The 14960-nt window shown below is 34.6% G+C and overlaps 1 protein-coding gene and 1 non-coding gene across 2 annotated transcripts; both read right to left on the reverse strand.

Annotated features, from left to right (window-relative positions):
* Window positions 1-540: 540 nt before the first annotated feature.
* Window positions 541-642, reverse strand: LOC149007051 (U6 spliceosomal RNA). Its single transcript, XR_016175415.1, has one exon. It is a non-coding gene; the product is annotated as a U6 spliceosomal RNA (small nuclear RNA).
* A 576-nt stretch (window positions 643-1218) lies between these two features.
* LOC149007052 (uncharacterized) lies at window positions 1219-7553 on the reverse strand. Its single transcript, XM_089166559.1, has 5 exons — window positions 7436-7553; window positions 6639-6946; window positions 5004-5108; window positions 4856-4903; window positions 1219-1653 (listed from the first exon to the last, which is right to left on the reverse strand). The coding sequence occupies exons 2-5, from the start codon at window positions 6888-6890 to the stop codon at window positions 1414-1416; spliced, it is 645 nt and encodes a 214-aa protein (XP_089022685.1). The 5' UTR covers window positions 6891-6946; window positions 7436-7553; the 3' UTR covers window positions 1219-1413.
* Between the last annotated feature and the right edge of the window lie 7407 nt (window positions 7554-14960).

A 14960-nucleotide genomic window follows, 5' to 3' on the forward strand; every position in this document is an offset into this window, starting at 1 on the left:
AATCCAGTTCTCGCCACCCAGTCAAGATGAGGATCTGCACTTCTCCGGTGGATCTCTATTCCTAATGTGTAGTAAAGACATCTAAGGAGAACACAGTACTTCATATCCTCTTCACCCGAATAGGATGTCATCCCCAAGTCCGGATCCTCACCCTGTCGGGGGAGCAAAGACTGCTCCCCGACAGCTTCCCATCCACACAAACACGTGGGCCTCCAGGTAAAAATTTGAAGTTTTTTTAATTTTTTTCAAAAAGTGTTTTTCACTTGTGGGCCCCACGTGTTTGTGTGGTTGGGAAGCCGTTGGGGAGCAATCTGTGCTCCCCCGACAGGGTGAGGATTCGGACTCGTCATCACCCCCCCCCCCCCCAACCTTTGGGTTGGGTTGACACATGGCTTGCCCATGGTACATGGCAGCCTAACCCAAAGGATGGGGGGGAGGGGCTTGAATAGAGAGGATCTGGACTCAGAACATGGACATCTACCCTAATGGGTAGAGGATCTAGACTCTGTTTTTTTGCAAAAAATTGGCATGGATTGTAGTGATACACTCGACCTTTTCTTTTTTGCACGTGTAATACTTGTGCAGAGGCCATGCTAATCTTCTCGTTATTGTTCCAATTTTATGAGATGTCTCCGAAGAGACCACTCAACCCACGTGTAAAAACGTAACTCTCTTACCATCGGAAGAAAAAAATTTGAGAACTCTTAAGCAACTGATAACTGGGAAAATTTCATGATTAGCTATTTATAGGCTTTCTTTTACAAATCACTCAATGGGACATTTTTACTGCTAAAACTAACCACACCAAAGGGGGAAATCACTATTTTGTCCAATTGGGAAAAGTCATTATTTTTTCATACCCTTTGGGTATTTTCACCCTATGTCGACATGGTCAATCTTAGAGATAAAAATGTCTAAAAAGATGAAAAATTACTGTTTTGGTTATTTTGCAAACGCAAGGTTAGTTTTAACTAATTTTGTTAAATGAAACATTGAATGACTACTTTTGTAAAGGAAAACTAAGAACAGCCAATCAAGTAATTTTCCCTTCATAATTCTGTCAAGTGTCATAGAATGCTATCCTACATAGATTCTTTTATCCTCCAAAATTCAATTCTAGTTGAACGCATGAGAAAAAAAAAAAAAATGGGACGGTCATTCCACAATCACAGCTAGAATGAAGAAATACAGGAAACCCTGACCCCAATCTTACAGGACTAATTTGAAATGTTTATGTATTATTCATGCATCACTTTGACAAACCACAATTCCAAGTTGCCAGGGGTAAACACAAGGCTTCTCCACTTAAGTTTGATGTCTTTTATTTCGCAATGAACATGAAAGATTTACATAGCAGACAGATTAGAACAGGAAAATGCATGTTAAGACAACTTTATTAGGAAACGGGTATGATCATCTAGTAGATGCAAGAGCCTCCAAGAGGGATGCTGCGAACTGCATTTGTGTGTCTTCATCAATCCTTGAAAACAGAGGCACATGGACAAACAGTGACTTCTGACCTTTCTGCTCTGCATATCGTAGAGAATGGTAGTAGTCATAGTTGCACACGAATCGGCCAGGATCATCTGAGATTGCCACATCATATCCATTCTTCTTCAAGAGCTTCACAATGGCATCAATAGGGCATGTTGTCTTCATGCAACCAGCCAACAAAAATAACCTGGTGTAAGTAGATGATACAGAAGTAAAATGCAGTAATCAAAACATACAGTAATCACTCCCCCCCTGAGATAGGCAAACTAAACCCCAGAAAATGGTTGTAACTTTCAACCTGTTACGAACAAGATTGCCCTTTATAGCTGGGAAATAGCAATCTCTACCAGTCCATTGCATCATCCCACCTTAAGTATTCCCCACAAATACAGGCTATTAAGATACAGCATTTCTCACCAAGCCTTGAACCTCAAACCTTAAGGTTGCACACAGAATTAGCAACCCATTAAGGCTCTTGTAAGATGCATTATTGAGATTGTATTAAATGAACTGATGGTCACTTCACTGAAGCATCAAATGTGTGCACACAAACTTTCCACCAGTTATTGCATGTAGCTACAGAGATTAGAATGCATTATTGATATTGTGTTGAATGAACTGGCAATCACCCTAATGAAGCATCAAAGGTGCACAAAGCAAAATTTGCACCGTTCTTGCATGTTGCTCTAAGGGATTAAAGTTCAGAGATTGTGCTTTGACATGTGAGCTGTGAGCATAGAGACAGGCACCCATGCAGAGACTAAGGTTCAGAGATTGTGTTGCCACATGTGAGCTGTGAGCACAGAAGCAGGCGCAGGCAAACACACACAGACACAGGGATTAAGCAGGCACACACATAGACACAGACTCAGGGATTAAGCAGACACACACATACACACGCAGACACCGGGATTAAGCAGGCACACACATAGACACAGACTCAGGGATTAAGCAGACACACACATACACACGCAGACACAGGGATTAAGCAGGCACACACATAATGATAGTACCTGCCTTAATGATGAGAAGGAAATTCAATGCTTCTGTTGATATTTGGTTTAAATAAAACAGACTGATGAAAGCTAGAAACATGGCCATGACTTCCACTACAAATGATAAATATACTTCAAACTCTGGAATAAGAGGAAGAGACAATACATCGGATTCAATAGGAAATCTCATTCACAAAAGGTACTCTTTCACCAGCAAGTAGTTGGCCTTTAATTGGCTAAAACTAACCCCAGACAAGAACTGTTCAACCTAAGATCCAGCTATTTGTCCTCACCAGCTTTAGGTAAATAGTGAGGTCGATAAACATTGAATTCCTCCCACAACCACTCAAGGGCATTTTAGTAGTCACTAGAACACTGGTTTCCCTGTTTAAAAGTGAAGATTTTCTTATACCACTCAAACAAAAGTTCATTTTTGTTTAGGGATAATCTTTCTATCAAGTCATCCCACACGCCTTTGGCTGTAGTTTGGAACATAGCATTACCAACAATGACCAGCTCCATACTTTTCCTATAAACATACAAAAAGAATATCATTGTTTTCAACATCCAAACACTGTATCATGTATCAATGGAGGAAGATCGAGAAAAGTCAAATTTGTGAATTTGCCTTTTGCATTGATGTGCACTTTTACAGCTTGGGCCCAAAGCAAGTAATTAAAAGCTCCATCAAGCTTAATGGAAATACTTTGCTGTGTAGGAGGTTCCAAGAAACACAAGATATGTGCATCTTGTAGCCACAAGTAGGAGAACTACAAAGTTGTAACTTTATTTTTTCGCCCCTTGTCGTGTCTCCTACTTTATTTAGTATAGAAGGCCGCTTGGCATGTTGGTCAGGTGTTTACTGGCTGAATGCTTAGTTGTGGAAACAGGTTATCTGGAAATAGAGGTAAGGCTGCAAGAAATTGACCCTCACCAAACCCTGCTAAATGCTGGAGCCTTCCCGGTATGGCCTTTTTTGTGCAAAGGTCAATCCTGTCATCTCATATATAAACTGCATTAAAATTTTCTACTGCATATTAATACTATAAGAAATACCTCTTTGAAATAAGATAGGGAAAAAAAATCAAGGTTACTATCCTGTTGTAATCACCTTATTTATAACAAGGTTCTCCCTGTTAAATAATAGAGGAAAATGGCAGAGTCCATGAACTTTAGCAAAGCAGTTAGATCAAGTATCCCAAAAGAATGCACAAACCAATGAAAATCAGAAATCCAGTCAGAGAAACATAATAATCACAAAAATGAGGTGATACTTGAAAGAGGGAACCAACCATCAATACCAGCAATAGTAAACAAACCAGCCAATAAGAGCCAAAACTGGAAAGAGGAACCAACCATCAATAACAGGAAAAACTGCCGGTAGCATATAGGGGCCTAAGAAAGACCCAGAAAACATATCAAGTAAGGGGTACAGCAGATTGAAAAGATGACCAAATTACCAGGACAATTCAATGGCCAGAAGTGTATAATCCGTAGTTGCACCAAAACAGAAACTTCAAAAACTCAATTAAAAACATTGCCAAGGGCAACAGCCTACTCAACTGATCAGCATCAAATTTGGAGCAATGGGAGACCTTTGACCATAAAATAGATCCCAAAAAGTGTCAATCACTTGAGAGGTGGATGGGGAGATGGATATAGCAGAAGGTCGAAAAAGCAGAGTTACCACATGTCATCCGAGACAGCCGCAATAACAAGTTCTCATGCACAAGGATGATACAATTTTGTATTATTCTTTATCGGCATCAGAAACCCTAGCTGTCATGTCTTGCAGACTAGGAATTCAAACAGCACAATGGAAATCATGGGTATTGTGAATCATAGGGAACAAGAGACAAAGAAGGCTTTCAAAACAGAGGGAATGGATGGAACTACTGACCATATATTATGCTCTGGTAACAAGTAGCAGTAATAGATTGTCCAAAAGGACCAAAACAGTCAATAAATGAAGGAAGAAGAGAAGATAAATGGAGGCAAAGGAGACTCACAATTATGTGAATTGCTTCATACCATAAGCCATTTTTACCATTACATACAAAAGGGAAAATAGTAGTAGTATTAAACAATAGCCAATGCCAATGAAAGTGTCAAAATACGATTTTGAGACTTAGGGGAACTCAATGCCATGCTAGATACAAACACGTCCAAAAAAATGCTGTTTAATGTTTAGTTTCTGTCAGAAAAGTGTCACAAGCTTCTGTAAAGCCTCACAAACAACACAAGCAAGGTAAGATCCATTTGAACCGTGTTAATTTTATGTAATTTTTATTTATGATACTAATTCCATATTTAATTCTCTTTAAATAAGTGCGACAAAAATTTCAACAGAGACCACCAAAGTTTACCTCTCTTGTATGAGAAATTCCCCCATCCTCTGGAATTATTGGGAGGTGCTGTCAATATTATGAAACAGAAAATCAGTGAAAACCGACAAGATTAATTTCACTAGCAAATAAAAGAACACTCATTATGCTAAGCAAGAAGGACAACCACCTGAGGCTGCCATCCAAGCTCATCTGGACAACGGAAAGTGGCCTCATTATATGCCAGTCGCTCAAGGGCAAATCTTGATGCCCCACTATTAACCCCTAAGTGAACCTGGAAGAAAGAACCAAACATTCAAGAGAACAATGGATATTGTTGGTAACATTATGTTGAAGCATCAAATGATCATTCTGAAAATAGCTCCCAAACATCAAAGATCGGTTTGATACTTACATTGTTTTTTGATAGATGGTTTGAAACTTATTATTATAGCTAAATTGAACTAACTCCATCCATGATAAAGTAAGGAACAATCACATTGGAGTTGGTCTAGGAGTAGCTTTGATACATGATAAGCTACGAGAAAGCCATTTGAGGATGCAACTACCTGACACTGTACAACATCCTCCTATCTTAATTAGAATTTCTTTTCAAAATTTTGTTAGAAAATCATCTTTAATATTTTAACATAATAATGTTAATTAAAACTTCTTACACTAAAATAATGTATGATTTAAGAAAAAATCATGTTCAATTGCAAGTCATTTTATACAAAACAATAGGGTAGACTTCTACCTTATTATTTATTTTGGATGAATTTCAATAAACAACCAAGAGAAGAATGAAAAAGCTAATATAGAAGAAAGATTTGAACAACCAAAGGGAGGGCCAAAAACTAATTATATTATATGATAAAAGGACAAGCCAGATGTAGTCATGTAGCATCAAGAAATGGAAAGGAAACAGCTACAACTACAGATAACTGAAAGTAACTAGCCAGAACTATAAACCTGGAGGTTGGAAGCGGAATCCAACTACTCCTTCAGAATCACTATCTTCTAATACAGAAACTGACCCATCACCAGAATATCTTCCCACTTCCATTCCTGAGAATGATCCTTATCAATTCTACACAATTAATGGGTTTTATCAAAATGTGACTATAATAACTGCATCTAATTCTTGACATATTCAACTGGTAAGTTCATCAACCATTGAGCACCCCCTCCAACTCCCCCCCCCCCCAAAGCCAAACCCCAAACACAAGGAGGAAGGAAAAGAAAACCACAACTCAACAAAGGTCTATCCCAAATTCCCAACCATTTCTTTTTATTGCTACAGAAATGTGTTCTGCAACTCTACAACATTGAAAGCAAAGCTGAAATCTTATAAGCAGTTACGGACTCATGTTTTCATTCATCACTTCAGACTAGAACACATTCAGCTTTATCCTCATCCTAAGGGAACCTGGAATTCCACATCTCAACAATACGAACAGGAAATGTTTCTTGTCGTTTACCTCTACCCAGCCAAAGGCATTGACTGTGGACTCCATTCCCCAAGAAAAGTGCCAATTGGATGGCTTTTCTGATCTATATCTGCAAATTGCTGGATCCAACTAATGCCCTTTAACCTGTTTCCCTAGCTGCCTTGCCCTAAATGAAAAGAGGACTACTGTAGGCTAGTATCGACAATTAAGAGAAATCAATAATTCAATAGTAAGTATGTATTCTTCTTCTACACTGACAGTTTGAGCTGGGCAAGCCTGCAGCTCTTCCAAGTGAAACTTCATACTAATTCCTCCATAAACATAACTCATTTTAGCCTAGACTAGAAGAACGGTGTTGCAGAAGTAAAGCTAACCCAGAAGATTTGTTCATTGCATGAAGAATTTGTTTGTGACTCCAATAATTGGTAGAGCATGGGCAGTGCACCAACTCCCGCAGTCTCAAGAATAGTGCAGCTACCAAGTGTAATTCCAGCAGGTAATCCTTTTCTCCTCACAAACTCTGGGAGGTTAGTAACTATAGTCTCTGTAGGATTCTCACTAACACCTTGGAATTTCTTGAATCCAGTGACATTTACAGTAATTGCAGGAGGTCCCTGAGATCCCATATCACACTTGACACGGAAGCAATTCCCAATATTTTATGAAGTTGCCTACCCAAGCCCTGCAAAATAAGAATAAGATCATATTGCAAACAAAATTAAATACTATACCGATATGAACAGAATTAATTATTTGCATTACAAAACTTAGGCGGAGCAGTGATACATACTACTTTGGCTCATCAAATACGCAAATTAATTTACAGAAGGAAAAAAAAAATCTTTTTTGGCTCATAAAAAAATGAGTATATTGTATGATTTATATAAGACCAACTAAAGTGAGTTTTTGACAATCCAATTCCGCATGAAAAATAATCATTAGTGCAAAACAATCAATTTAGATTACAAGTTTACGTAGATTCCAGATAACCTGAACCAGGAACCAGATTGATCTCTACACATAAAGGGTCTAAGAGAAGTTATACAGTAAAACTAAAAGAATAAAACTTTGAACACCATGAAGATGGACATAAAACTTGATAAGAGAAATTAGACGATTAGATGCCGAAATGAAAACCCAAGAACATCTTAAGAAATCCTAAAGATCTTACCTAGAACCAAAGGAGTTGCAGACGAAATGAGCTCTTCGAGCCCTTTCTGCAGAGAAGTTGCAGACTTTGGAAGACAAAACAACCTTGCCCATTCCCAAGAGTTGCCCCTGACTATTTATCCGCTGGGTATCTCAAACCATACCAGATTGCACTAAAGTCGCTCCTAGTATCTAAAATGAAATCATTCCTGGCCAGTTTGCATCCTCTATAAAAGGACTACAACCAACGGTTCCACTTGGCCCGGCTCCAACTTAGTCCGGATTCCCCAGTGCCATGGCTACATGTGGAACTTTCCTTGCCCATTGTCTTTTTCTGAAATTTTGAATTGAATAGAACATTATCTGCATTTTTTATCCGGATTAGTACCATATCCGTTTCATACTTTAATGGGTTTAGATAGTTTTTCAGTTGATTACCAGAAAATTCCTTTATAAATTCCAGAAAAACAAGAGTTTTGGAGGATCTTGTTACAATCTAAACGTGGATGTTTAGTGGCAGAAAGGTGAAGAAAATAAAAATGAAAAAACAATAAGCAAATCCCAAGGGGTAGTTAAGCTGGTAAAAAACACCACCTCCAACTAGGGACTTGGGGTGAAGCTCTGCCTTATATTTATTAAGGCACGCAAAAACTGGGAAAACAAAAGGCGAAGATGAATTGTTGAATCTCTCATCCTATTAAAAGTTTTTTTTTCTTTTGAAAAAGAAGTTATGCTATTAAAAGTAGATGTTAGAACTTAGAAGTAGTATATAAGGAAATGAAATGCCACCACTGTAGCAAGTACATGTATTACATCAAGTATATATCCCTTTATTTTGGTTTTTAATGAAAATTTTTGTTTGATTTTTGGTAGAGAATGTGAAAATAAAGAAAACAAAGAATGCCCAACTTGTATCCTGTCTCTCTCGTTCTTTGAAATAATAAAAGACACCAGTCACTTTCTAATACCTAAACTTATGAATAGGTGTGCTGTTAGCCTGCCAAAAGCCAATGGCAAACCTAACCCTGCCAAATGGAGAAAATGATTTGATTGGTTTCAAACGTGGAAAACATTCCATCAGATCAGCTTATTTCTTAGCTTTTCTTAATACCTAACCCTTTCTGTCTTTTGTGTAACAGAGAAGAAGAAGATGTTAGAACATTACTACATTTACTGTTCTTCATTTGCTGCAACTGTTTGGGTTTCATCTCCTATTAGAATTAGTACATTTGAAGTTTAATGAAGTGATTTTAAACAGTGGCTAAGCTTTTTGTTTAATAGGTTCAAACAGGTTCCAAGCAAAACTGATTTTGACAATATTCAGTCTTCTTTACCATGGCAGGTTTGGGAAACCAATAACAAGGTTATTTTTAATCATATAGACTGTAAGGGTAATCTGGTCATTTCCATATGTGTTAGTCAGTTCAGTTGAACCGGCGGGTTCATTTATGTTGTATATGTTGTCTTTGGTCTGGTTCATTCATATGTTATGCAATTTGTTTTTGGGGTTTCTGATTTGGGGAAAATCATGAGTTTTGGCAATTTGATTCAATTTGGTAAATTATACGTATCAATCACCACCGGCGATCACATAAACCATAGAGTCTAGCTTGCAATCTACTTTATTGGAATTCCATGCTACTGTTGAAGATGGACAGAGGTTTTTTGAAATTTATCCCATCTATTTCCTTATAGATGTATGACATGTGTTCCAACATCACATCAAATGGTTGAAATCTATTTACAAGTCACATCAAAAAATTGAAAATATTGTGACTTGTAAATGGAAATCAACCTTTTGATATGATGTTGTGACACATATCACACCTCTACAGGGAAATGGATCGGAAATGGATAGAATATCGGTCCCAGGTTTCTCACCAAATATTCTACAGGTTCAAAGCCATTTGCACGCCTGTGCCTCTCATTCCTATTCTTTTTTGGTAAACTCCCATCCCTATCCCTAATGCTATGAAACATAAACTGATGGTGCTAGGTAGCAAACTCTAGATTGAGCGGTAAAGGTGTTCTTATGAAAAGGGTAACTTTTTAGTGGCCTTTATGCTCACAAACTCGCAATGGTTGGTTCAGACCATACACTTTTAGAAGTCACAATTCAGAAGACCAAAAGATAGCCCACGAGGCTCATTTATGAAACAAAATGGAAAGGGTATTAGGACAATGGGGGACCAAATCAAAAAAGGTTGGACAACAAATAGACATGGATCACCTTCCTTTATTCTCCAACATAAGATATTCTATTGCACATTTGCACAACTACTTTAAAACATGTTTTCCAATAGATGATATTAAGTTTAGATTTTGCTGAGTATTGATGTGTATGTTATTGAGAAATCAATGCATATAAATACAAGAATGTGCGATAAATTTTCTACATAAGAAAATAGATCAACTTATAAATTTTTTTTACCGTAAATAAAAGAACTACTTAAAAATAAATGATTACAATAAGAGAACTACCTAGGATATAAGATTACAACAAGAGATTTACATAAATTAGGAGATTACAACAAGTAAACTACAAAAAATACAAGATATATACAATAATATTGGATAGCACTCTCCCTCAAGGTGGGCATGAAGATCAGGAATGTTTAGCTTGGACTGAAGATGATGGAATGATGCACAACCAAGGAACGTAGTAAATAAATCAGTAAGTTGCTTAGATGAGCAAACCTTCAATGGAACAAAAATGTTGGATGATGCACAACCAAAGTACGTGAAAAATATATCAAGAAGCTGAAGTAAACAAGTATTTTTTGCTAAAAGGTCAACAATGCATACATGCTTAAAGGAATAAATAAAATAAATAAATAAATAAAGAGGCTTAGGATTTTGAGTTTAGGGTTTAGAATTTAGGCTTTGAAAGATTTGGACAAGACCTAGTGTTCAATGATTTAGGTTTAGCATTTAGACAACAGTTTTTTGGGTCATTAGTCACGCCGTAGGGAGAATGGGCGTTTTGATGTAAGGTGTACTGATTTGGAATAAGGAATGGAGATTAGGTTTAGGATTCAGACTAGGAGAAGTTTATGATTAAGATTCAAAATTATGAAGAAAATAAAGAGAATATGGGTTAGCAATAGCTAAAGTAGAAGTTGGGGACGGAAGATTAGTTGCCTTGGGGAAGAAAATAGAATCAAATGTTAGACTATACTATGTTAAATTTAGATTTAGATGAACATTGGTGTGTATGTTATTGAGAAATCATGGCATATAAATACAACAATGGGAGATAAAAAAAACTCTCTCAAAGAGCAAAGAAGGGCTACATAGAATAAAATATTACAGTAAATAAAATAACTACCTATAAATAGAAAATTACAATAAATACTTTTTTAAATTAGAAGATTATAACAAATAAACTACCAATAATGCATGATATACACAATAATATCGGATGGTGGGGCTTTTATCGCATTAAGAGAAAATTTTCAACCCGCAGAGCTAGATTTAGGATTCAAATCCTCTATAACGCCCAAGTGAACAACTATCCAGCCAGCTCTCAATGACTACCACGCGTCCCCTCTCTATTTTTAACACTGGATTATTCATAATTTGGTTTGATTGATGAACCAAAGTGCACATAAAAAATTAAAAATTAAAAATTAAAAAAAGAAAAAGAAAAACAAATGAACCAAAGTTGTTAGGTTATTTAAAGATATCATAATCCAAGGGTTGGAAATAAATAAGGGACACATGTTGTTGGACGGTGCCCACTTGAATGTTGTAAAAGATATAATTCATAAATTCATCATCACACGTGTCAAATCTAAAGATAAATTTATCTTTTTAAGATAAATTCTGGAAAATATAAGACTCTATAGACACGTGTCATTAATTTAATTATGTAAATTAAAAAAAATCATTTTTCCTTTGCAAAAATGATAAATTCATAAAACAATTCAATTGAGAGAGAACATGCATATTGGCTTTGAGGGTAATTATCCTTTTCTCTTGAATGAATCATATGAAAAAAATAGCGGGGAAAAAAAATTATCACAACTCTCTATCCAACTAGTGAAAAAAGACAAATTACTCTCCATCATGGTAGAATATGTGCTTTGTAACGTTAAAAATGCAAAAGACATATTTTTACCTAAAAAACAAATACATCAAAATATGTAAGAAAGAATGTGACAATAGCATTTGACCATATCTCAAATTATGTAAGAAAAAACTTGTTCAAAGTGAATGCAGAGTTCATTAGCTCTTTCTGTCTTTATGCCCTGAATCAGAGTATCATTATTAATTTCGTACAACAATGAAAAGAATAACATTCCTTGAGATGGGTCAATTATAGATGAGCAATACTTTCTTATGAAATGGGTGGAAAATAATAATATATACTGTTTTGGGTAAAAGTAGATAATCATTATTTATTTATTTATTTATTTATTATTTCCATTGATGGTGGATACAACTTTATCCATATGAAATCATTGGAAGAATAGAATACCTCCACTTAGACAAAGGTACATTCCTAATATTAATGTCATCCCTTGAATTATTCAATCCAACTCTCTATTACTAACACCATTAGTTTATATTTATTTATTTTTAATATTAATTATTCTTATATCATAAATTTAAATACCATCAATGAACCCTATATGTAAAATTTTATAAGGATTTATAATCCGAAAAAAGATGAAGTTGTAGATGGTGGAAGGAGAAGAAGAAATGAGTCCAACATAGAATTTTTTCGTTTAGGGTTATTATGTTTTTTTTTTTAATATTTAACTTACATTAATACTTAACGTGATTTTCTTGATGATAGGAAGTATTTGATATATTTTTATCCTATTGGAGGTCTAATTGATAAATCAGATAATTTAAAAATAGGGTAAATATCACTTACCACCCCTCTTAACTGAACAAATATCACTTAGACCCCCTTAATTTGATATTATCCCCATCCCCTGTTAACTTTTTCGATTAAATTTAATTTTTACCATTAAATATTTTTTTAAACCCCAAATTACCCTTGGCTAAAAACATTTTTTTTAAATTTAAACCCTAAATTATGATAATCACCCTAGTAGTTAAAATACTAAATTATCTTCAATTAAAATAATTATTAAAAACCAAAATACTATATTTAAAACCTAAATTATCTTTAATTATTTAAACCCCAACATATCCTCTTTTTTTTTTATTTTTTTATCAAAACACATACTACTTGATATTAAAATGCAATTTAAATTGAGAAGATGAAGCATTGATTCTTTCTTCTATTTTTTAACATTTAAATTAAAGAATTGAAGTTAATTAAGGGTGTTTTGGGCCAAGATGTTTTAAATATAAATTGAATGTGTTTTTTTAGTTATTTGATAAAATAAAAAAATAAAAAAGAGATACATTGAGATTTGAATAATTAAAGATAATTTGAATTTTAACTATGAAATATTGGTTTTTAATAATTATTTTAATTGAGAATAATTTAGTATTTTAACTGCTAAAATGATACGGTAATTTAGTATTTAAACTAAAAAAATATTTTTATTAGGGTAGTTGGGATTTTAGAAAAAATTGAAGGGATAATTACTATTTTCCCCTTGTACTTTGGTTTTATTACTAATCAAACCTCTTTCTTTATGAAATTACTATTGTCCCCCTCACTTCTAACGGTGTTAAGTGGTTGTTAACATCAAATATGTAATATCTATTTTGCCCTTCATTAAAATTAATAACTTACAAAAAAAGACATTAACCTCATTTTTAGAAATTATATTGAATGTCAATTATATCCTTAAAATCTTATATTTTACAATAAATTTTTGGCTTTGGTGGAACCACACACTTTGTACAATGGTTAGCATATATTAGGAGATTTTCAAATTTCAACTTTGAATTACAATTGATATTTCCTAATATTTTAGTTTCTATTTTAAGTTTTATTTAATCACATATTTCCTTTATTCGGCGAATTCTTTTTAGAAAAGAAAAATCAAATATTTTATTTATTTGGTAGTTTCTTTTTAGAAAAGAAATTTTAATTTAAAGTTAATTTTTCTCCATAGTTAATTAAGGATAATATTATAACTTGCAAAAGAGTAAATAAGTAAAGAGATAATAGTAGGGTTATTTTTGGTTTTTGAAAAAAATATATAGATGCCACATCATCAGTAAACTAACTTAGCTTAACGGGAGGGGGCATTAGTAATTTTAGACAAAGTTAAAGGTTGGATTAGCAATTTTAAAAAGTAGAGGGGATAAAGTAGTAATAAAATCAGAATACAAGGGAGCAATAACAATTATCCCAAAATTTAAAGGTAAAAATTAAATTTAACCAGGAAAACTAATAGAGAAAATGTGTTTGATATATTTGTTAGGTAAGAGAGGAGGTAAGTGACATTATCCAACTAAGAGGGGTCTAAGTGCTATTTGTTCAGCTAAGAGGGGAAGTAAGCGATATTTACCCTTTAAAATATGATATTAATTTTACGGGAACTGAGAGGAAGTCGGATTGTCTCCCTCATGAGGAAACATATAGTGCTCTATCATACAATAGGAGTGGGATTCATGTACAATTGATTAACTTTTTCATTTATTAAAATCCAGATGTAGACCCCACTCCTATTATATTATGAAAAAATATAAGAGCAAATTGCACTGACACCCCAAAATGAAGGCTTTAATGTACTGACACCCCAATTTATGTTTGAAAAACACAGGCATCCCATTTATTAAACACACTAGTCCATTCCGTTAGTAAAACCATTAAACTACTAAATTACTTTTTTTAATTAAAATAATGCCTATTACCAAAATTCAACCAACACCAATCTAGTCTAAAACCTCAATGTATCTTTAATTATTAACTCCCAACATACCCATTTTTTCACCAACAAAAAAGAAAAGAAACAAGCTTAAAAAGTTGATCTTCCATTTACATTCACTTCTTTAAGATGCCAAGGAACTCCCATCAATTTATGTTAATCTACCCATTTGATTTCATCCATACAACTATTTTGGGTTTTTTGAATTTCTTTGATAAGTACCCTCCTGAATTCTTAGCTGCGTTATTCTTGGGCTTTTGTTCCCCCATCTTCTAAATTAAAGATAATTGAATCCTCATTTCCTCTGCTTCAAAAGTCTAAACCATTCATCTCCTCTCATTTCAACGTAAACCTTTTTCTTTTTCTACGTACTCACCAAAATCTAAATTTTCATCTATCGATAAATTGAATCCACCATTTCCTTTTTCAAAAGTCTAAACCATTCATCCCTCTCACTCAAGGAAACCCTTTTCTCTCTCCTTTTTACCCACTCAAATCAAATTTTATCAGCTACCGATCGTTTCACGATGATAGTGACCTTATTATTCACCGCTAAAGCCCCAAAGCAAAATGAAGGGAGGTGTTTGATCCAAAGAAGATGAGTCTACCGTTCGTATTCCCACGATGACAGAGATCATTCACCGTTAAAACCCCAAAGCAAAGTGAGATATCGGAAAAATCTTCAAGATGATGTAGACGAAGATGAGTCGGCAATTGTCATCACCGATGAATGGGGAGAGAGGT

Source organism: Hakea prostrata, chromosome 8 (assembly GCF_041222555.1).
Source record: "Hakea prostrata isolate BN-2017 chromosome 8, UWA_Hpros_2, whole genome shotgun sequence".
Taxonomy (NCBI): Eukaryota; Viridiplantae; Streptophyta; class Magnoliopsida; order Proteales; family Proteaceae; genus Hakea; species Hakea prostrata.